The sequence below is a fragment of the Phalacrocorax carbo genome, chromosome 6 (genome assembly GCF_963921805.1).
Source record: "Phalacrocorax carbo chromosome 6, bPhaCar2.1, whole genome shotgun sequence".
NCBI classification, from domain to species: domain Eukaryota; kingdom Metazoa; phylum Chordata; class Aves; order Suliformes; family Phalacrocoracidae; genus Phalacrocorax; species Phalacrocorax carbo.
The window spans coordinates 11,274,478-11,296,805 of record NC_087518.1 but is presented as its reverse complement, the minus strand read 5'-3'; the positions used below and the strand labels follow the sequence as shown (position 1 = coordinate 11,296,805).

At 61.2% G+C, this 22,328-nt stretch overlaps 1 protein-coding gene across 10 annotated transcripts; it reads left to right on the top strand.

The window, feature by feature from the left end:
• The first annotated feature begins 307 nt into the window (after window positions 1-307).
• USP19 (ubiquitin specific peptidase 19) lies at window positions 308-21,692 on the top strand. Of its 10 annotated transcripts, none has more exons than XR_010373304.1 (28): window positions 308-440; window positions 4,239-4,483; window positions 6,314-6,370; window positions 7,463-7,591; window positions 8,155-8,288; window positions 8,620-9,027; window positions 9,365-9,632; window positions 9,744-9,900; window positions 10,007-10,078; window positions 10,588-10,703; window positions 11,023-11,237; window positions 11,547-11,748; window positions 11,836-11,969; window positions 12,142-12,300; window positions 12,386-12,496; window positions 12,660-12,770; window positions 12,927-13,028; window positions 13,399-13,539; window positions 13,722-13,840; window positions 14,065-14,202; window positions 14,292-14,656; window positions 15,346-15,456; window positions 16,004-16,220; window positions 16,546-16,698; window positions 16,812-16,975; window positions 17,056-17,234; window positions 18,478-18,877; window positions 19,006-19,123. XR_010373304.1 is itself a non-coding variant. In XM_064453643.1 (28 exons), exons 3-28 carry the CDS (start codon window positions 4,375-4,377, stop codon window positions 19,237-19,239), a joined length of 4,305 nt encoding a protein of 1,434 aa, XP_064309713.1. In that variant the 5' UTR covers window positions 328-440; window positions 3,968-4,067; window positions 4,239-4,374; the 3' UTR covers window positions 19,240-21,465. The 10 variants fall into 10 exon arrangements, 9 of the variants coding, with proteins under 9 accessions (XP_064309718.1, XP_064309716.1, XP_064309714.1 ...); XM_064453643.1 differs by lacking the exon at window positions 18,478-18,877 and adding an exon at window positions 3,968-4,067 and having other exon boundaries at window positions 328-440; window positions 19,006-21,465; XM_064453650.1 differs by lacking the exons at window positions 18,478-18,877; window positions 19,006-19,123 and adding exons at window positions 3,968-4,067; window positions 21,490-21,692 and having other exon boundaries at window positions 329-440; window positions 11,029-11,237.
• Window positions 21,693-22,328: the final 636 nt, after the last annotated feature.

Here is a 22,328-nt window from a genome sequence, read left to right as displayed (position 1 = left end):
TGGCGGGGCTGTGAGACAGCCGGTGGGGCCGGTGGCGGGGCCGGGGGATGCTGCAGGGGCCGCACTGCGGGACCGGCAGCGTGGCCCGGAGCCAGGGTGGGCCCGGCGGCGGACGCCCGGCCTGGAACACCCACTGCGGGCCGTTGCCATGGCAACCCAGCGCCAGGTCGCGCCCTTGCCCGCCCTTAGGGGCGGGACGTCCCTGAAGGGCCGTGATGACGTCACGGCGGGCGTCGTTACTATGGCGCCGGCGGGCCGGGAGAGGGCGGGAACGAGCCAGTAGGTTGGACTTGTTTTCGCGTCACATGATTGTTCTCTCGCGTCACGTGGGCTCGTCCGCCGGCTTCCGGAAGTGCGTCACGGGCTTGGGCCTCTCTCCTGTGTCGGCCCGCTCGGAACTTCGGCTCGAAACAAAACAGACCGGAGCGGCGGGCGGGGCCGTGAGTGCGGGGCGGGCCGGCACCGGCACCGGGCGGCGGGGCGGGGCGGGGCCCGGCGGGGTGGGGCGCGGCGGCGGGCAGGGCCCGGGGGCGGCGGGAGGCCGGGGTGCGGCGGGGGCGAGCCGCGGATGGCGCCCTGAGGCGAGGGGCCCGGGGGCGGTGAACCGGGCCGAGCTCGGCAGCCTCAGGCCGGGGACCTCAGGCGGCAGGGCAGGAGCCCTGTTCCTCTCCTCTCCCCAAGCGCTGCGGCCCGGCAGCAGCGTGGGGCAGGCCGCGGGCCCGCCGCTGGCTGCTCCCCGGTCGGGCTCATCTTCTCCGGAGGCTTGTCAGGGCCCGGGGGGAGCGGGGCCCGCCGGGCTCCCCGCGCAGCACAGCCGTAAGGGCCCGCCGCTGTCACGGAGAGCTCCACGCGAGGTGGGAGCGTGATGCGTGGCAGCGCTGGATGGCGTCTGCCCCAAGCGGCTCTGCGCTTGTCCCGGTGCAGCCGCCTGTCAGGCGCACCGGGAAAGCGAAGGGACGAGCTCGAGCCTTGAGGTTTCTGATTCCCTGGGGAGAAAGAGGAGCAGAAGGTGACAAAAGCACTCATGCATGCAAGGGAGACATTTCTGTCAGCTGCGTTCGAGACATGGAGGAGCCAAAAGGAAGGGTGAGGTGGGGGTGGCCAGCTGTCTTCATAGCTACCCTGGTAAAGGCCTGGGGTGCTGCAGACGAGAACCAGGGGGCCTCCTCCTGCCAAGTGCTAAACATGTCTTGAACACGGGGGTCAAATTGTTGTCCACCTTCTGCTGTTGTTCCGTGAGCATTTACACTAGCCTGGTCTGGCACTGCTGTGGGAAGGGACAGCCCTTCTCCCCAGCCCCTTGCTTCCCATTCCCGAGTCCTCTCTTTCTTCTCACCAGTGAAAGGGTTTGTGCAGCCCCAGCATGAACTAGATTGGGGAACTGCTTTAGGGTAAGGTAAACTCAGCAGAAAGTAGTTTCACTCTGTTTGACATCTTGATCCAGTATGCGCTGCAGCCACGTGGGTGCTTGCACCAGCACAGAGGCTGGGAGAACAGAGGGCAAAGAGGCAGGTCCTCAGCAGCGAGGCCAGGCTCTTCCAGCTCAGAGGAGGATTGAGTAAGGCTTTGTATGACTGCCTAGCCCATCAGGTGCTCCTTGGAGGTACACCTGGCATCCAGCCAGAGCAGCCTTTCACCAGTTCTCCCCTGCAGCAGATCCTACAGTGCTGCCTTTAGCGGTGCCGAAACCTCTGTGCCCCTGCACACCTCAGGGCTGAATGTCCTGGCCTGGCTGTGTGTTTCCTGATGGCAGAGAGGCAGAAAGTCTTGGGGGTTAGAACAGATGAATGAGAATAACCTGTGCTTTGTCTGCACTCCTGTGAAACGGCACAGTGCCTGCAGTGGCCTCAGGCTGGCATCAGTCTGGCAGCTGGAACTGGGCAGAGCCCCAGCCCCGCTCAGCTCCTGTCTGCTGTTAGAAATAACCGTCGGCAAAGTGCCCGAGGGAGCCAAGCCCTCAGTGAGGCATGAGAGCAGCAGACTTTTCCTGGAGGAGTGACAGCAGACATACAACCCTGGCTCTCCCCCTCACCCCTTCTTGGAAGGATGGTGATCCTTTCTCAGCCCTCCAGGACCCCTTTCAGAGCTTGCTGTCACCCTTCCCGCTGTTACCATGTGCCACTCCTTTGGTGGCGCAGGAAAGAGGTGATGGAGCCTAGCCTGGCCCTGCACGAAGTAGTTGCTGCTTCTCGTCTCCCACTTCTCATGGGTTTTTCACCCTAGGGACAAAAGAAATTCAGCAAAAAAACCACACTTCCTTGTGTTTTCAAGCCCAGGTTAGCTTTCACAGTGCCAGGAAGCACCTGTAGCCGATCTGTTTTGGTATCAGTGGGGACTGGAGCTGAGGAGTGGTGTGTGGCTGGCAGCAGTGGCCTGCTGGCATCAGAGGCGCAGCCTTGTAAACCACAACCACATTTGCCACTGCAAGGGGCTCTTCCGATTCCCTCCTCAGACAGAGGTGCTGCTGCGTCCTGGGGAGGCTCCGTGTACGTAGCAGCTGGGGGATGGCACTGTGCTTCTCCCACACTCTTTCAGGCTCTCCAGGGCTGATGCCGGGCCCTGCTCAGTGTCCCCGTCTCCATCTCATTTTGGGTCCCTCTGCCATGGGTGGCAGGAGTTGCCTGTGCCAGGCAGCCAGGCTGGCCTCGGCGTTTGAGCTTTTTGCTTGGCTTCAGTGGCTCTTGGTTACAAGGGTGTGTTGGCCTGAAGAGAAACGGTTTGGGCACAGCGCCTGTCGTGGGGCTGTGCCAGAGCTGAGGGCAGGCAGGACCACTTTGCTCTCTGGGTCCCTTGTAGTTTGTGGCTACAACTCTATATTTGTGGCTACTTGTTGCCCTGCATACTTGTAGAACACAAACGCTCGGTGTGCCAGACACGGAGGTGCCAGCATGCTCCCTCTGCCTGAGAGGTTCCCTTGGAGCTGTCTCTGCTCCCAGCTGTGCCTGAGCAGAGCTGTGGGGTCTGTGCTTGGTACATGGGTGGGGGCAGGATGGGGCATCCCTGGGGGCACAGCTTGCCTCCCGCTGAAGGTGGCAGGCTTTGTGGAGCTGAGCTAAACCAAGGTGCTGTTGGGCTCGGCTCTGTGTCCTCAGACAGGAGCAGAGCCGTGGGATGAGTTGTGAATCAGTGCAGTGGGAGCTGCTGCAGGCTGCCAGCACCTGGGGGTGGACAGGACCCCTGTGGCTAGGCCCACTTCCCCCCAGCAAAACCCTGCAGATGGGCAAGCACTACCAGGGTCAGGGCATGCAGCCCGGGTAGTGAGGGAGGAAGCTTTCCCAGCTCTCAGCTTTCACAGCCTCTGCAGAGGCACCTCGAGCCGGACAATTTTCAGCAGGTTGTTCCAGCTCTCCTCTATAGCAGCCGTGAACACCCAGGAGCGAAACCGGACAGTGAAACTGAGACCAGCTCTTGGGCTGGCAGCTCCCAAGCCCCATAGAGGAGCTGGCTCTGCCTGGGAGGGCATGTCTAAGGGGACAGGGGTGAGCGCCCTGCCTGCCCTGCCCTGTCCCTGGGGCATGCAGACCAGAGGTGTCCTGTTTCCAGGCTAGGTCCTGCTGGCGCTGTCTGTAAACCAGAGAGGATATGAATATGCAAGGTGCAGTTGTGCTGGGTAAGCTCTCAGCTGGTGGGTGGAGGGGGAGGAACTCTCCTCTTGCCAGGGAGCTCCACTCTTATCCGTCACGGGAGACTGTCCTGGGCCTGCTCCTGCTTCTCCCCTTTCTTCCTTCTTAGGGAGTTACTTGCTCCCATTCCCACCCTCTTACATGGGGCACTGTTTGACTGAAATAGCTGCTGCCCTGAGCCATGATGCAAGCTGCCCTTGTTGGCCCTGGAGGCTCAATTTTGTGGATCAGGGCCTCCCCATGTCCTCGCCTTCAGCTCTGCCTCTGGGTGTTGTTAGCGCTGGCGGCTCCTCCAGGCCAGTGTTGCTGTAGTGGGAACCATGAGCATGACAATTGCTTTCCAGGTTTTTAATGTGTGCCACATACAGAAGACCCCCGGTTGTATCTTGGGAGCTCTGACAAGGCCATGCTTTTGGCAGTAAGCATTGTAACAGCTGTGATGAGGTAGGTTTCTTCACCAAATGCCGTGTGGGGCTTCCTGTAAATGCTACAGTGCAGATTGTGTGAGGGCACTGGCCCTGGGAGGGCCCAGCGCTGGGGCAGAGAGCAGATCCTGATACTGTTGGGCCTTCTCCACCTGCTCCTCCTGCCACACTTGCTCTCTCCTCTCTTTAGGCCACTAGTTACTTGCCAGAGAGTTTGACCACAGAGAGTCGCCAAGATAGCTGGGCCAGGAAGAAAACGTCGCACCCCTGACCCAGACTCCATTACCGACCCCGGCGGGCCGTTTGTGTCCTCCAAACGGCTGAAAATGTCCAGCAGCACCAATGCCCCTGGCCAGAGGAGAGTGTCTCGGGGCTTGGATGATGCCACCAACAAGAAGAAGCAGAAGGATCGAGCCAACCAGGAGAGCAAGGAAGGTGAGAGCTGCTTGGCAGTGCCACAGTGAGCAGGCCTGTGGTTTATAAGTCTTGCAGGGTGGGAGCCTCACAGCCATCTGCTGCAGGATAAGCAGATTTAACTAATCGCTTCCTACAGCTGATGGTAACCTGTGTGATGGGGGATCTTCTTTGGCACAGTGTCCTCCCTGGACCTGTAACCTCCTTCCTTCAGGCATTAGTTAGCCCCAGCTATGTGAGGAAGGTTGGACCTGCGGCTTCGTTAGCTGAAGCCTGGAGATGGCCTCGGTGGTCGTTTCCAGGCTCTGCTTTTGGCTGGGTCTGAGCCACCCTGATCCAGAGGCGGTGGGACTGATGCCTGCGAGCACTCTTGCAGCTGGAGGTGGTACTGCTTCCCCAGCAGTTTGCAGGGACTGGGTGCTGTGAGGAAGTGCCTGGGTGCTGATAGCGCCTACCTGTGGGTGGGGCTGGTGCGTTAGCATCCATGTCAGGGCAAGGTGTGGCTAAAGTGGAATAGCTGCTGTGAACTAATTCCCTCTGTAGCTGCTGTATATCCAATGACGAAAAGGATGCTTCACGTGCGGGCTCCAGTGTGGGGCAGGGAATGCCTGCAGGCAGGATGCAGGCAAGAGTTCCTGCGGCCTTGGAAAATTGCTTGATTTCTGTGCCTGCTCTGTTAGGACTGTTGTAACCTCTAAATCGCAGGGTGTTTTGTAGGGCAAGGTAAATGGGTGCTTGCTGAGGTCTGTGCTGGAGCGGCTGGCTGCAGTCCCTGATGTGGAACTGTGCAGTGCAGAGGGCGCAGTGTTGCACCTTCTCTTGCATGGGAGGTGTGCTGTACCTCTCCAGAAAGGCCTTACCCTCCAGACCTTCTGATGAGGGATCCTGCCTTCCTGGGGGCTGCAGTGTGACTGTGCTGCCTCTGTCCCCTCTATGCAGGGGTGATGAGGGACTGGAGCAGACTGTAGATCCTCCAGGCAGTGCCGCTGTGGTGCTTCTCACACTGCCAGCTCCACCAGCACCTTTGTGCCAGTTGCTGTGGTTGTCAGCAGGGGTTTCCTACTGGTTTGTAGCCAAGGGAGGCAGTGACAGCCCTCTGAGCATGCTGGAGTGGAGACCACAGCTCTTGTCGCCACTGGTTCTCTGCTCCAGGACAAGGTGCTGTTGCTTTGAGCCCCTTGCCTGGCAGAGCTCACTGCCCTGTGGGGATGGAGCAGGCCCTGACACACTTCTGGCTGTCAGAGGTAATCTTGTGGGGAGTGGGGATTAGGTGTCAGGTCAGTTTGGTTCCCCAGCCTGATCTAGGAGGAGGTTTTGGCCGTGAGTGTTGGCAGCTTGTGCAGGAATGAGAATGTGAAAGTGCAGCTGGGCCGCGTGATTCTCTCGTTACACCAGAATTGGTCTGAGCACGCCCAAACATCAGGTTCTCCCTGTCAGATCAAGGCAGGACTCCTCTGTTTGGCTGAGGGCCTGGTGCACTGATCAGGGGCACACAACCTGGTTACCACAAGCTCCACACTGAGGCTTGCTACAAAGCAGCGCTCTCTGTGCGATGCAGTAATGTTGTGTTGCTCCCACTGTGGCGCTGGTTAGACTGGGATGTGGTGGCGTAGCCCAGAGCAGCTGTCCTGGGGGCTGACTTGCTGTGGTGGTGCAGGCAGGGCTCTGGGGAGGGGAGAGGTGTGAGGAAGCAGAGGAGGGAAATGAGCAGCACATGCAGGATGAAAGGCCTGGACAGAGGTTCAGGGGAGAGGGAGGTGGTGTGTGAAATTTTGGGCATCAGGATGCCGGCCCATGCTCTGAGGTGACAGAATGACAGACCGGCCCGTGCTCTGCTTCTCTGCCCACCAGTGTCTCGCCCTGAGCTCGAGCAGGCTGAGACTACCCAGGAGAAGGACTCAGAGGAGGGTAAGTCGAGGTGTGTGCCAGCTGTCAGTGCATGGCCATGGAGTGCCCTTACTGAGGGATCTGAAACTGTCACCTTGTCATTGCCCCATGCTCTGGCATTGAGCAGAACTAACCTGAGCGCTCCTTGCCACAGCATTTGTCTTAACAGGATGTGGTCTTCCCGGGTGTGGAGAAGGGTGTACATGGCTGGGAAGGGCTGCCTGCATGTGGCAGGCTGCTTCCGACTCAGGTGTCACAGTGTCACTGAGCACAACTCCGGGACACCTTGTCACTGGCATCTGTCCTGCTTGTTTCTGAGCAGGGAGCCATGCTGGGCTGGGAAAATCCCAAGCCATGTCACCCAGCAGGCACAGTTGGCTGGTTTCTGCCTTGGTCCAGGCCTGCTTTGAGGACAGAGTAGGAAATCCTCGTGCCGCAGGGTGTAGAACAAACCTGATTGAAATGAAAGTGACTGGAATCACCTTTTTGCCTTGAAGACTTCAGGACACCACAGGGCCAGACCTGGAGCCTGGCAGGCACCTGATGAATGCTCTGCCTGCAGCTGAGTGACACTGCTGCACTGTTTTCTCCCTGGGTGCAGTGTTCTTGCCTGGCTGGCAGGCCTGCCCATGTTTCAGCTGCATTAGCAGTGCTCACCTGGCAGGAGTATGGTGCTTCGGTGATTGCAGCTGGGCTGCTTGGGTCTGCATATGCAAAGGGGAAGTGGCAATTTCTGATTGTGGTTGGAGTCCACTCAAATACCCCAGAGTAATTCTGTGGCTCTCTTGTTCCCTGGGAAAGCAGCAATTGCTCTGTAGTTGGCAGGAGCTGCCCCTTCTTCCTGGCCACTGCTGCTGCACGTGATGAGGCCGAGAGAGCACTGCCTTTCTGATCTTTCCAGTTCCCACCTGTCATGTTCTTGTTCATGCTCTTGTTTGTGGCCTGTCTGATGAGAGCCGGTTGTGAGCTTCCCATTTAATTGGCATGGTCTGCGTCCCCTGCGTTGACCTCCTTGAACAGTGTGTGTGTTCAGGCTCGCGGTCCCCAGCCAAGGAGTGGGCACTGCAGGCTCATGCCCCAGTGACTGGGTGACACTTCTTGCCGTCTTCCTAGAGCTGCTGCTGGACTGGAAGCAGAATGCTGATGAGATCATTGTCAAGCTGAACTTGGGCAGTGGAGCTCTGAAGGTGGAGGATGTGGATGCTGCTTTCACTGACACAGACTGTGTAGTCAAACTACCAGGTACAGGGAATGGAGTGACTGCTGCAGGTGTTTCTCTAGCGGGGCTTGGCACAGCTCTGGGCTGGACATGGGGCTGATCCAGGCAGGCATAAAACCTTTCCTTCAGAGGCAATGCCCTGCTGGCAGCTGGCACAGCTACAGCCAGCAGGCAGGGCCGATACGAGTGCAGTGTAAAAGAAGAAGGGAGTAGAGCTGGGGAGGGCAGGAACTGGCCTCTGTGCCAAGGGAACAAGCACCCATTGCTGTGCTAGTGCATCTCTGTCCCCTGCTCACTGGGATGACTGAATCGGCCCTGGGTATCCCTTGGAAGAGTGACTGTGTCCCTGAGGGCAGAGAGGGCTAGGGCCTTCCCTCTGGGAAGGAGGCCAGCCAGATGTACAAAGCAAATCCAGGGAAGCTGGCATTACCTTGAAGGCTCCCGGGATATGATGGCAGCCTGCCTGTGGCTTCCTTGGCTCTGGATGAGTGCTCCCTTGATCCTTGGGGCAGGTGAAAGGGGGCTGTGGGTTTGGTGACAGCTGCCTGGAGCGCCGCCTGATGTGCCAATCCACCTCTGCTTGCAGACGGGCGCCAGTGGAGCTGTCAATTCTACGAGGAGATTGAGAGCTCCTGCAGCAAGGTCCAGTGCAAGAAGGGCAACTTTCTACAGCTTGTGCTTCAGAAGAAGATCCCACTGCATACCTGGTCTTCGCTTCTGGTGAGGAGGGGAGAATCTGCCTTTTGAGGGAGCTTACAGAACCTGGGGGAGCTGGGGTGGCGGTTTCACTCCCCGCTCTTGAGCGGCTCAGGGAGCAAAGTGGGGCACATTTTGCATCCACATGCTGCTTGAGGGCAGTGAGCCAGCTGCCTCTGTCCCAGGGAGGGGGGTGTCATTGTACCCTTGTTCCTGTCTGCCACATAGCCTTCAGGTTCTGGAGCAGAGCCCTAGCGTGTACTAGGAAGGGGGAATGAGGGTGAGAGGCTGGCAAACAGCATGAGAGGTACTGCTGTCTGGATACCTTCCCACTGTGCTGCACTGCTTTTTACAGAAGAGAAGGAAAGACGGATCCAAAGAGCTGGCCAAAGGGGCTGTGTGCTGGGAGAACGGGAAGGAGAAGGCTGCTTCTGCAGAGCTGACCCCTGAAGAGCCAGGGACTGAAGGCACAGAGCCACTGAGGTCCCGGCGGGAGCCCTCCAACCCCAAGCGTGCTCCAGGAAGAAGCGAGGCCCTGGGAGGGAAAAGCCCAGCCAGCCCAGGGACACAGAGTGGCCCCAGTGCCAAGCGGGCAGTATACCTCAAAGTGGCTCCCACTGAAGAGGAGCCGAATGCCAGAGTCACTGGGAGTGTGGAGCCCAGCAAAGGGCACAGTGGGAGGGCAGGCAGCCGCCGCAATGGCAGAGCCAGCCAGGTCGATGCCCCCACAGCCCTCACGGACCTCACACCACCGCTGGAGAAGGTACCTGAGGACTCAGGCAAACGGGGTACCCCTGCTCCCTCAGCCCCCATACAGGGGAGCTGCTCACACAAGGATCCCTCCCTGCCGATGGGCTGGGCTCGGCTCTGTTGGTGGTGCTGAGGGCTGGCATGGGCCTGGTTGTGGTGGAGGAGAGGGTGGTGTGAGGATCTCGCAGTCACTGGCCTGTGGTGGTGAGCCAATCATGGGATGTGTGGGGGAAGCAGGTGGTGTGGGGCTGTGCCTGCCTGCCTGGCTGGAGTCACAGCAGGTGGGCCAGGGCAGCGTGGGGGTGATGGTGATGGTGCCTGTTTTTCACCATGTCCCTCTGTCTTGAAAGGCTGTGGGTTTGGCCAAGGAGACTGTTCCCGTGGAGATGCCACCTCTTGCGGCTACCACAGAAGTGTTCCCCCACCGTCTTGCCACCTGTGTGGAGAAGAGAGTCCTGCAGCCAGGCAGCCCTGCTGAGGCTTTGCGGGGCTGGGACTGCATGCCTGTCCTGGGAGAGAGTTCTAAGACTGTCTCAGCAGCCACTCCTCCCCTGGGCAGAGATGGTGAGAAGCGGGACTGGTCCAAGGATGATGTGGCTCTGGAAGCAGCGGCTAATGGTGAGTGGCTGGAGCCCAGGGGTCGGCCTGGCTGGGAAGGTACATTTTCCTGCAGCACTGCCTCGGCATGCAAAGAAGGTAATGCCTCTCTCCATGGCTTTCCTCACTCAGAGCCAGAGCCTTTTGTGAGCCTGACCTTTGTCAAGAATGACTCATATGAGAAGGGCAATGACCTGGTGGTAGTGCATGTCTATGTGAAGGAGATCCACAAGGAGACGTCTAAGGTGCTGTTCCGGGAGCAAGACTTCACACTGGTATTCCAGACAAGGTACAAGCATGCCTCGGGGCAGTACCAGGCTGCTGCAGAGCTCCTGGCTGTGGCCGGGCTACTTGGGTTTTTTACTACTTCTCGCTCACTCCCAATTTCTTTGCAGTGACACAAACTTCCTTCGCCTCCATCCTGGCTGCGGGCCCCACACAGTGTTCCGGTGGCAGGTGAAACTCAGGTATGGCTCCTGCCCTCACTGGGACAAGGGAGCTGAGAGTGCAGAGTTGGAGCAGGAGCCAGAGCTGGCTGGTGGGTCTGTACAGGGAATGCCCATTTCTGCACCTCAAGGTTTCCCTTAGTGCCATGCTGCGCTAATACCCCAAGCCTGGGCTGCCTTGACTTGGTCTGGTGGCTTGTAGGGGAGGAAATCCTGGTGCCTCCTTGCCCGCAGTTCCCCCCACAGCCTGTTTGAGAGCTTTTGGGACAGAACCAGACCAAGCTGTGTGCACTTTGGGTGGGATGTCCAAGCAGGAGGGGGTATGTGGAGCCAAGCAGCATTGATCTGCCAGGAAAGGGGCCCTCTATGCACTCAGTGTGACCAGGCTGAAGGGTCTCTGCCCTGCTTTGGCAGGGCTACCTCCAGGGACCTAGTGCTAGCTGGGTCCCTGCTGCCTGGAGGCCATGGCCTGTCTGAGGCTGCTGGGGGGTTGGGTCTGGGGCACCCCTGACTTGCTGCGTGCCTTGCAGGAACCTTATTGAGCCGGACCAGTGCACATACAACTTCACAGTGTCTCGCATCGATGTCTGCCTGAAAAAACGCCAGAGCCAGCGCTGGGGGGGGCTGGAGGCTCCAGCCACACGAGGTCTGCACCCTGCCTTCTTGTCTTGCCTGCCTGGTGCACCCCAGTGGGGAACAGGCCCTCCTCACTCCCAGCAGTAGCCGGATGGTGCCAGATCCTCCAGCATGGGGTGTGGGATGGAGAGGGGCTGAGTGGGTGCAGACAAGGAGGGGTGTGGGGCAGGGTGAGCCAAGCGCTAGGGGAAGGGCACTGCTGCTCCCCTTGCTCATGGGGAAGAGGGATAGGAGAGAGGCGGTGTGTGAGCATGGACCGAGCAGCTCAGCCCCACTGTGGGCAGCGCACGGTGCTGCTAACCACAGGCCCACCCTTCCCCCTTTTTAAGGTGCAGTGGGTGGTGCAAAGGTTGCCATGCCTACAGGCCCTACCCCTCTGGACAAGAATCCCCCGGGCAGTAACCAGCACCCACTGTCCAGCAAGGAGGAAGCCCGAGCCAGTGACAAAGAGAAGCCGCGTGTGGAAGATGGGGGTCTGGATGGTGTGGCAGCCCGTACGGCCCCAGAGCATGTGGCAGTGAAGCAAGAGCCACACATCCCCTCAGTGAGTGGGGCCACACTGGGTTTGACCTGGGTGGGGGGAAAGGGTGGCCCACTTGTCCCTCTCGTGGGACCCCACCTCCTTGGTGTTGCTTTGGGGACTGGCAGAGGAGGAGGAGGCAGCAGTCCTCAGTCACAGCTGGCAGGGTTGGGGAGAATGGTTGGCCTGTTTATCCCAGTCCTGGTGGGAGACACTGTGGTGGCTCCAGCCCAGCCATGTCTGAGGGGTGCGTTGGGCAGTCAGGTTCCCTTGGTGTTTCCAGAGAGACTTCCCCCAAGTGCAGCACCCTTACACCCTCCTCTGCTTTGGCAGCCCAAACCAACGTGCATGGTGCCACCGATGACACACAGCCCGGTGAGCACTGAGAGCGTGGAGGACGATGAGGATGAGGATGAGAAGAAGAAGGTGTGCCTGCCTGGCTTCACAGGGCTGGTGAACCTGGGCAACACCTGCTTCATGAACAGCGTCATCCAGTCCCTGTCTAACACCCGGGAGCTGCGTGACTACTTCCATGGTGAGCACATGCCTGGGAACCCAGCAGAGCCCTGCTGCTCAGACAGTGCAGCCAGCAGCCGCCCTCGCTCTCCTGCTTCTTTTACAGATCGGTCCTTTGAGTCAGAAATCAACTACAACAACCCGCTGGGGACAGGGGGACGCCTGGCCATCGGCTTTGCCATGCTGCTGCGAGCGCTGTGGAAGGGCACACACCATGCCTTCCAGCCCTCTAAACTGAAGGTAGGGATGCAGGCGCTGGCACCATGCAGAAGCTGCTGTTGGGTCCCCAGCACTTCTCTGTGGGCACGTGGCTGCCCTGCTAGTGCTGCTGAGAGCTGGGTTGGTGCAGCCAGGTTTTGTGCATGGGACAGGCGGTGCTGCCAGCCTGCCCTGACTACTGTGCTCCCCCCAGGCAATCGTGGCCAGCAAGGCCAGCCAGTTCACTGGCTATGCCCAGCATGATGCTCAGGAGTTCATGGCCTTCCTGCTCGATGGCCTGCATGAGGACCTCAACCGGATCCAGAATAAGCCCTACACAGAAACTGTTGACTCAGATGGGAGGCCTGATGAGGTGAGGATGTCCCTCCCCAAAGCCACTGGGAGAGTAGCCCTGGCCTGGGTCATTCTGTGTAGCGCTGAGCCCTGTCTCTCCACAGGTGGTAGCTGAGGAGGCCTGGCAGCGACACAAGATGAGGAACGACTCTTTCATTGTGGACCTTTTCCAGGGCCAGTACAAATCCAAGCTGGTGTGCCCAGTGTGTTCCAAGGTAGGGCAGCCCTGGAGGCTCTGTCCCTGTCCTGGCCTGTGCAGCAGGCTTCTGACACTCAGACAGCACAGGGCAGGGCCAGATCTCGGGTCCGCTGGGGCTGCTGCCCTGCTGATTTCAGTCACAGGTGCTTCCTGCAACTAAGTATACTCTCGATCTGCAGGTGTCCATCACTTTTGACCCCTTCCTGTACCTCCCCGTGCCCCTCCCGCAGAAGCAGAAGGTGCTGACTGTCTACTACTTTGCAAAGGAGCCGCACAAGAAACCCATCAAGGTAAAGAACACCATCTACTCTGGGGAGGTAGCCTGAGGGGGCCTCTTGGAGGTTCCCCAGACAGCTGATTGTGTCCTATTGGGGTAAGCCTTGTGTTAAACAAGGGCCCATGTGCATTGGTGTGGTGTGGCTGATGCAGCACTTTCTTCATGGCAGTTTCTCGTGAGTATCAGCAAGGAGAACTCCAGTGCCATGGAGGTACTTGACTCGGTGGCCCATAGTGTGCGTGTGAAACCAGAGAACCTGCGCCTGGCAGAGGTGAGAGTGCTCAAACTGGGGAGCAAGCCACAGGCTGCTCTTGTGGGTGCCCTGGCTCCTGCAGCTCTGCAGGGAATGTGGCTGCTGGCAGTCACTTGCCATATCCAGCATGTCTATGGGGCAGATTTTGTCCATAAGTGGCAACATCCTGCACAGGGTGCTGCTGGGCAGATCCCTGCGCAAAAGGGCTGGGCCACCACAGTGGGGCAAGGGATGTCCTTCCTCCCCTGTGGGGATGGTGAGCTGAGACCAGCATCCCTGTGGTGCTGCTGTCCTGGCAGCTCGCTGTGGGGCTGAGGTCTGTGGCTTTCGCAGGAGAGGAAGCATGGGGCAGCCCTCACACAGCCCTGCTCCACTGCTTTCCTGGCAGGTGATCAAAAATCGCTTCCACCGCATGTTCCTGCCATCCAACTCACTGGACACAGTCTCCCCCACGGACCTGCTGCTCTGCTTTGAGGTGCTGTCCCCAGAGCTGGCCAAGGAGCGGGTGGTGGAGCTGCAGGTCCAGCAGGTAAGAGGGGACACCGGCACTGCCAGGAGGCATACAGGGAGGCTGAGCCTGCAAGTGGGGCTGAGCAGGAGAGGGAGAGCTGCACACAAGAGTGACTAGCTGCAGCAAGCATGGGTGCCTGCTGAGGCTGCCTTGTCCTGCCTGGGTGCCCTTCCCTGCCTAATGGGTCCTTTCTCCTGCAGCGCCCGCAGGTGCCCAGCGGCCCCATCGCCAAGTGTGCGGCCTGCCAGAAGAAGCAGCTGCCGGAGGATGAAAAGCTCCGGCGCTGCACAAGGTGCTATCGAGTCGGTTACTGCAACGTGTGAGTTGGCTTGGTGCCTGGCAGGGAGGGAGAGAGGGAGGGTCTCCTGCCTTGAAGGCATGGATGGGAGAGCTCAGCCCACTGGGAGGAGGTGGGATGGGCCTGGCCTTTGGGAGGGAGCCAATCTGGCTCACGGGCTCCCCTCATCCCCAGCGCACCCCTCCAGCCATCCCGCCCAGGGTGATTGCGGATGCTGGGTTCAGCAGCAGCTGTATGTATTACAGGGCATGTCAGAAAACACACTGGCCAGACCACAAGGCTTTGTGCCGCCCCGAGAACATCGGTTTCCCCTTCCTCATCAGCGTGCCGGAGTCCCGCCTCACCTACACCCGCCTGGCCCAGCTGCTGGAGGGCTACGCAAGGTGAGCGCCCAGGGAAGGGGAGTGCTTCTATGCTGGAGCAGAGCTCAGCCCTGTGCCTGTCCAGCTCTGACTGCCACCTCCTTGCCCAGGTACTCAGTCAGCGTGTTCCAGCCTCCGTTCCAGCTGGGGCGGGTGTCACCAGAGCAGGGACTGCAGCCTCTGCTCCCAGACAAGCTGGAGCCCCTAGCCAAGAGCAGCTGTGCAGCAGCCACCTCTGTCCCTGAGCTGGGGGATGGGGACAGGGCTTCCAGCCTCCTGCAGGAGCCCCCGCTCTCACCAGCTGTGCCTGAGCTGCACCCGGAGCTGGGGGACACCAGCACTGTCCGGAGCAAGGTCTTAGCAGCCAGGAGTTCCCTGCTGAGCTTGGATTCGGGCTTCTCTGAGCACATGGAGTCGCAGGGCGACAGTTGTTGTGAGAAGGAGCCATCCTATGAGAGAGCCCTCAAGCCAGAAGGTAAGAGTGCTGCGGTGCTGACTGTGTCTGTGCCAGGAGCCCAGGCAGCCCCAATACAAACCAGGGGCAATTCTCACTCCTTGGGGTGACCTCCCACCACAGCATCTGTTCTCCCCTTGTGAGGTTGGTCCAGAGACCTTTGGGGACATATGTGAGGCCCTGGGAGCTGTGTTTTGGCAGCGCTGCCTCACCTGAAATGCGTGCCTGCCCACGCTCTGCCTTGCCCTGGCAAGACCCATGGGGCAGAGCAGAGACCTGATGAGGAAAGAGGCTGGAGTGTTGTGGTATTGTGGGAGGGGTGGGAAGGCTGGGGCTGGCAGAAGCCTCCAAGTCCTGTGGGAGGGCAGAGCCCGGCACGGGCTGAGCCCCTCAGGGCTGTGAGTGCAACATTTCCCTTGCTCTGACTCAGCTGCACGGGAGCAGCCTCTTGCGCTCGGCTGCCTGGCTGTCATGTTTCCAGACACTCGTCTCAGGATGGCAGCAATGTGCAGCGAAGGGGCAAGGCAGGCAGAGGAGCACAGCTTGCCAGGGGCAGGCGCCTGCTAAAAATAGTCAAGGACATGGGGCACGTGGTTGTGTCCCTGCAAGGCTGTAGCATGTGAGGTGGGGGTGGGGGCACTGCAAATTCTTGGCCCCTACACAGGGCAGGCAAGCAGTGCTACCACAGATCTGTCCCTGCTTGTCCACAGCTGCCATCCCTGGGTACCAACACACTCCAGACTCGCTGAGTGCCCGCGCCACGCAGTTCTACATCAACAAGATCGACACTGCCAACCGAGAGCACAAGCTGGAAGATAAAGGTGAGCGCAGAGCCCTGGAAAGCGCCACCTTCATCCCTCATGGCCTCTGGCAGGGTGGTGGATCTGCCTGGCCAGGGTGCCAGAGGCTGCTGGGCACAAGGTGAATGCAGATGCGAGGATGGCTGGACAGCGAAAGCTGCATCTGGCACAGAGGAGGGCAGGGCTCTGCTGCACAGAGCTGCTGCCTGGAAGCTCTTCTCAGGCATGATATTCCTGCTTTCCTTAGCAAATAGACCAATTCCGTTCAACCTCCTGCATCCACAAAGGGTCTGTGATCTCTGGGTCACCTCTTGTCTGGATGGGATGCCCGCATCCAGGGCTGGTTACATAGGTGCTGCTGAGAGGGGCTGCGCCAGCATTGCACTCTGCTTGTTGGGGGGCCCTGCTGTCCAGGGGTGGTGAAGCTGGGTGTGGGGCACTTGCCTTTCATGACAGCACTGCATGATTGCCATATCGAGCCGGATGGGCAAGGCTGCTCCTAGCCCCAGCAAGGTGCCCTGGCCCAGCCTGGTGGGGCAGGCGTGGTAGGTGTTGTGCCCCTTTGCAGGTGACACCCCCCTGGAGCTGACAGATGACTGCTCCCTCGCGCTGGTGTGGAAGAACAATGAACGCCTCAAGGAGTTTGTGTTGGTGGAGTCCAAGGAGCTGGAGTGCGTGGAGGACCCGGGCTCAGCCAGCGAAGCAGCCCGGGCTGGCCACTTCACCCTGGAGCAATGCCTCAATCTCTTCACCAAGCCCGAAGTCCTGGCCCCAGAGGAAGCATGGTGAGGAAGGCGGCCGGGTGGGTTACAGCCTGTGGGCCCAGGCAGAAGCGGGGGTTTCGCAGGAGCTGCCCAGGCCTGTGTGCTGTTTCTTCTTGTGGCCAGGAGTGTTTTGCTGGCCTCCCCTGCATACTGGGGAGGGAGGCCATAAGCCAGCAGGGAGCAATGCCAGTGCTCTGCAGGACTCTGCTGGCCTGCCCCTGGCAAGGGAGGCTGAGACCTCCCACATCCCCTCTGCCAGCCCCAAGTGTAGGGAACCTTGGGGCTGGGCTGGGCTGCGAAAGCTGTGGCTCTCCCCACGCCGGTAATGAGCATGCTCTTCCCCCAGGTACTGCCCCAAGTGCAAGCAGCACCGTGAGGCCTCCAAGCAGCTGATGCTGTGGCGGCTGCCCAACGTCCTCATCATCCAGCTCAAGCGCTTCTCCTTCCGCAGCTTTATTTGGAGGGACAAGATCAATGACATGGTGGACTTCCCTGTCCGGTGAGAGCCTGGGGGACAAAGTGCCTGGGTTGGCACTGTCTGTGCTGCCCTGCAACTTGGCCTCTCCCTGCCTAACACTGACCACTGCTGACTGTCCCCATGTCTCTCCCCAGGAGCCTGGACTTGAGCAAGTTCTGCATTGGTCGGAAGGGTGAGCAGCAGCTGCCCATGTATGACCTGTACGCTGTGATCAACCACTATGGAGGTATGATTGGGGGACACTACACAGCGTACGCCCGCCTGCCCAACGACAAGAACAGCCAGCGCAGCGATGTGGGTGAGGATCTGATGCCCTCACTGCACCCCTGCTCCTGTGGCCACAGCCTGCCTGCTTGCTTAACCCTTCTCTCCTATCAGGCTGGCGGCTCTTCGATGACAGCACAGTCACCACTGTGGATGAGAGCCAAGTGGTAACCAGATACGCATATGTCCTCTTCTACCGCCGGAGGAACTCTCCTGTGGAGAGACCCCTGCCAGGACACCCCCCAGACCACCGAGCTGAGCACACCCCATCTGCCGAAGCTGCTGCCAGCCAGGTGAGAGCTCGTGTCCCTTTCAGCACTGTTGGAGCCATGGAGCCTTAAAAAGTGCCCAAGTGCCCAACGACAGGACCTAGCCTGTCTCTGCCGGCGCAGCTGCGGTGCAGTGCCTGCCCCTCTTCTACACCAAAGAGCTGGGCGTTGGGGCCTGTCTTGCCTTGCTCTCACTGGGAGCTTGGGACAGTCCCTGCCCTGAGCAACCATGGGAGAGCTGGTTGCCGTCATCAGGGAGCAAGTGCTGGTGGGAGGGCACTGGAGGAGGCAGGAGGGGGCCCATCCTCCCTGGGGTCTGCACCAGAGGAAAGCTGTGAGGGGTGCAGTAGGAACTGGCTGTGCTGGGGAGCAGCAAGAACCTGCCCTCCGCAGTCACTCTCAAGGCAGGGTGGGGGATGCTTTCTGCTGGGGCCTAGCTCGGGGCCAAGCTAGGTGCAAAAAAGGCAAACGCCAGCGTTGAGCCAGAGGCCTGGCAGCCTCCGCAGGGTGCTGAGGAGAAACCTGCCAGAGCGAGCTCTGCTGCCGGGCTGCCTGGGAGGGAGGGGTGGGCCAGCCAGCAGGCTGCTTCTGGCATGCACTGGCGGGGAACGGTTGGGCTGGTCTTTGCGTGAATGTCAGACATGAAGGCCCAGGCTGGGGCACAGCACCCACCTGGCCAGCCACCCCTGCATCGCTGGGCTGCAGCCCTTCCTTCTGCACTCCTATGGGGTCTGAGGACGATGCTCAGCTCCTCTCTGGCGCGGTTGCACACGTGAGCCCCGTGGGGCCCTTCTGGCCTGTCTGGCTCACACAGCCCTTGGCCCAGCGCTGGTTAGGCACCCTGGCTCTGCCCTCTCTGCTGGGGACAGGAGCTGCCTGTCTCTGGGGCCAGGGGCTGTCTGGCATCTTGGTGTCCATGTGCCTGGGCTGTTCCTGTCCTGGGGGGCTGTGCGTGTCCTGGAGCAGCCCCGCTCGCTGGGGGTGGCCTGGGAAACAGGAAGGCTCTACTGCTTATCCCACACTGGCTGTGGGAGCCTTGGGGGCCTGGGCGGCACTGAGGCTCGCCATACACCCCTCAGTGCTGGGGTGTGCTGGGGCTAATCGGGCCCCTGGCAGTGCTGGATTCCCCGCAATGATGGGGCGTGTTGGATCCCGCCGGGGCTCAGCAGGTCCCCAAGCGCCTGGGACCACCCGCACCGACCCCGGCACTGGGTGCCCGCCAGAGACCTGTGCCCTGATTGGCTGCTCTGCATGGTCACCGGCACAGTGATTGGTTGCCTGTGGATAATTCTGGAAGCTGGGCTACGATTGGCTGTCGAAGCATCCCCACCCACCAAAGCAGAGCTGTGACTGGCTGTACTGTGACCGCGCCTCCTGCTCCTGCCGCTCCAGGAGGCTCTGGATTGGCCATCATCTGAAAGATCCTGTTGAGATCACAAAAGCTAGGCTGCGACTGGCTGCTGCCTGCCCCCATTGCCACCTGGACCCACCAATGCCAGCACATCGGCTTCACCAGGATCCAGCCACCCACTCCACTCCCTGCAGCCCCATGAAGACCCTGCCTGGCAGCTGCCCGTGCTCCCTGCTGCAGAGCCGCCCGCTGGAGCCTGGCTGCACCCCATGCACCGGAGACCCCGAAGAGCCGCGGGGGCGGGTGTGACTAAACGGTGCTGCATGGGGAGGCGGGCTGGCTGGGCACGGGGCTGGGCTTGCAGGCAGCCGCCTGCCCCGGGGGATGGCAAGGGGTGTTGCCCGTTGTGTTCTCCAAGTGCTGACGCAGGTTTCCACATCGCAGGCTTCTCTGATCTGGCAGGAACTGGAGGCTGAAGAACAAGAGCTGCAGCTTGAGGCACCCCAAAGGCCTGCAAGAAACTCCTGGAGGCCCCGTGGCCAGAAGCGGAGTCCAGGCACACCCCAGCACCCAGACGAAGGCTGCATCAGATACTTTGTCCTGGCTACCACAGCTGCAATTGTGGCACTCTTCCTGAACGTCTTCTACCCGCTCATTTACCAGACCCGCTGGAGATAGGCACAGGCATGTGGCCAGCTGCGGGAGCAGGGCTGCCACGGCACGCGCCACCCTCGGACGCTATGTGATGAAGATGTCGGGCGGCAGGACAGAAACTACAGGGAAGGACTCACTGAGGGAAGCATGGGGCCATCGGCTCCTGCCTGTCTGCTTTGGCATCTCCTGTGTCAACTGGCAGGGCTGCGTGGCCAGCCCGCTGCCTTGCCAAAGTGCAGCCCAGAACCCTCTGCCCTCCCTCACCCTTGCTGCCTGCTGGGAGCAGGGCAGACCTCATAACTACTTGCTGCTCAGGAAGGGATGATGCTGCTGCAGTATGGCCGGGGCCTGGGAGCCCCCCAGGAACATCTAGCACTGCGTCTTGGCTCCCAAGAAAGAAATGGAGACCTGCCGGGAGGCTGCAGCAAGGGAAGGATGCCCTGACACGGGTCCTGGTCTGGCTGCCTCTCCTAGCTGTGCTGCTGCAGGAGCGTTGTGCTCCTCAGGGCTGGCGTGACCTGCAGCTCCTGGGCCAGCCTGGTCCCTCCTGCCTGCCTCCTGCTGAGCCTCCTGGTGCCAGCTGCCAGCGCACCAGGAGTTGTACACACCACACCCCTGCGCTGGGGTCGAATGCGCTTGTCACCCAGGGCTTGTGTGCTTCTCTGCTCAGCTCTGCTGCAGCTCCTCTCCCCTGGGCAGCTGCTGGGAAGCCTGGCAATCTGGGCTGGGGTGCCCATGGTCAGCACCTGCCTCCTTGGGCTGCCGGCTCCCACCCACACTGTGGGGCACGTGGGCTGTCCCTGCTTGGCCCGGGCTGCCTTTGTCCAGAGGGGGCTGGCTCTCTGGTGGTGGAGTGCAGTGCAGCACTGCATTTGCGAGGGGACCGGCTGTCCATGCTGCAGGAGAGGCATGGGGTCGGGGAGTGCAGGGAGGACCTTGATGTGTTAATAAAGCCAGGTTTTCCAAAGAGATGCAGCATCCCTGTCTGTGTGATGGGACCCCCAGACAGCGACAGGGACTCTGTGCTGGAGCCAGTGCCCTTCCTCTGCCTGAGGTGACTCTCTCCAGCCCAGCTGGCATGGGGACCATGCCCTGGGCTCTGCTTGGGTGCCTGGCACACCCTTAGCAGCAGTGGGCTCAGGGGAAAGCTCTGCCTGCTGGTGCTGTGGGGCATAGGCTGGGCTCCCGCTCCCCAGCCATGGGGCGGCAGCCCCAGCAGGGGACGAGCAGGCCATGGGGAGCCCGGCAGTGCGCAGCCCTGTGGGGCTGGGGCACAGGCTGCAGCTCCATCTGTGTCTGACATTGAGACGTGTTGCCCTTGGCCGAGCGTGGCTCAGACTGCTCTGGTGTGTTCGGGTGTGAGGGGTGACTTCAGAGCCCTGTGACTTCCTTTTCCATTGCCACTGCTGTCCCACCGGCAGTGCCCTTGGCTGGCTCAGGAAGGATGCTTGGCAGGGGAGGAGCTCGCCTGCGTTTCCGGCTGGGGCTTGAGCCGGACAGGAAAGCCCAGGGCTCCCCCATCCTCAGTCCTGCACCCCTCTTGCAAGGGAGCCCAGCAGGGCCATGCCGTGGTCATGCGGTGCCAGTCCTGGAACAGTCGCCTCATTGTCTGCAGCCCTGGGCTTGGCAACTTTGCCCACTCGCCCACGGCGCTGGCCTCGTGGGGCTGAGTCAGTGCCCGGCACTGGTGGGGTGACCTCTGCTCTGGCTGGCGCTGGCACCCTGGGGTTGTGGCCCACAAGCTGCTGCCTGCACACCCTCCCTGGAGGTGGGTGGCCAGCAGTGAGGCCTGGGCTAGGTGCTTTGGAAATCCCCTATGGTCCTGCACTGTTGCTCAGAAGGCAGCAGGTGCTGGCAGCCTGCCCCGTGGCTCACCGCTTGCTGCCCGGGCTGGCTGGGTGCCCGCGCCAGGGCGCGGGGCTCTGCTCAGACCAGCCCTGGCTGCGGCAGCCCCGGGGGCACAAGTGCCGGGCTGGGGAGAGGCAGCAGTGCTGGGGCTGGGCTGGGCTGAGCATGCTGCAGCCTGGCTCTCCTCCGGCGGGCAGGTGGGAGCTACCGCTGGGGGCTGTGGGCATGCTGCCTTCCCCCTGCCCTGCTGCTGGGGGCTGGCACTGGCTGCTGCTCTCCAGCACACGGGGCCACAGGTGCTGCGTGGTGTCCCTACCCCGAGGAACCGTGTTCCCCCAGGAGTGGGAGGGACTAGACCGGTAGGCAGGGTGCTGGGCCCCCTCTCGTGCCCCTGGTCTCCCTCTCATGCCCGCCTTCTGCTTGCAGGGACTACCCCCGGTGCCGTTTGGATCCGGCCTGGCCCCCGAAGGAGCCCCAGCACTGGCCGCGGAAGGCCTCCCCGAGCGCTTCGCCAGCCCCGCCGAGCGCCCGGCCCCCTCCTACAGCAGCATGGAAGAAGTCGACTAGGGCGTCGTGGGGTGCCTGTCCCGGGGGATGCGGGCCGGGCTGGGCACCGGGGGGTGGGGGGTTGGGGGGGGTTGGGGTTTGTCCTGCGCTCATTAAACTCTCTGAACTCCACTTACCTCTGCTGCCTGATGTCCCTTAGGACTCTCCGGTACCTGCTGAGCCCCCCCAGGGCACCGTGTGCCCCAGCATGTTGTTAGGGCCCCCAGCACCAGGCTGCCCTGGTGTGCTGTGGCACCTAGCGCACCCTACAGCTCCCTGTCCCCTGCTGTCCCCCTTGCAGCCCGGTGCTCCTGGTGCAACGTGGTGCTTGCTGTCCCGTGATGTCCTGCAGTACCGGGTATTCCAGGGGCATGCCACAGCAGCAGGGAGACCCCAGTGTCCCCTGATGTGCCTCGGTGCCTGGAGTCTGCTGACACCTGCTGCCCCTCGTGCCGGCTGTGCCCTGTGGCCCAGTGTCCCCCGGTACCGTCCTGCCGCCATAGTGCCTGGTGTGCCCCTGTGCTGGTGTGGCAGGAGCCCGGTGCCCTAGTACCTGGTGTCACTCGGTGACCGCCGGTCACGGTGCCCTAGCGCTCGGTGTGCCCCGGAGCGCCCCGTTCCCCCGTTGTCCTGCCGTGTGACCTGATCGCCCAGCGACCCTAGTGCCCGGTGCCCCCCCGGGGATGCCCCGCCGAGGCGCCCTCTGTCCCGCTGCCCCC

Excerpts from the sequence above, each read along its gene's own strand:
- USP19 (XM_064453642.1), top strand. The coding sequence starts at position 4,375 with ATGTCCAGCAGCACCAATGCCCCTGGCCAGAGGAGAGTGTCTCGGGGC. Across the intron at positions 9,028-9,364 it reads TCACACCACCGCTGGAGAAG|GCTGTGGGTTTGGCCAAGGA; the intron begins GTACCTGAGGAC and ends CTGTCTTGAAAG. Across the intron at positions 10,079-10,587 it reads CGGTGGCAGGTGAAACTCAG|GAACCTTATTGAGCCGGACC; the intron begins GTATGGCTCCTG and ends CGTGCCTTGCAG.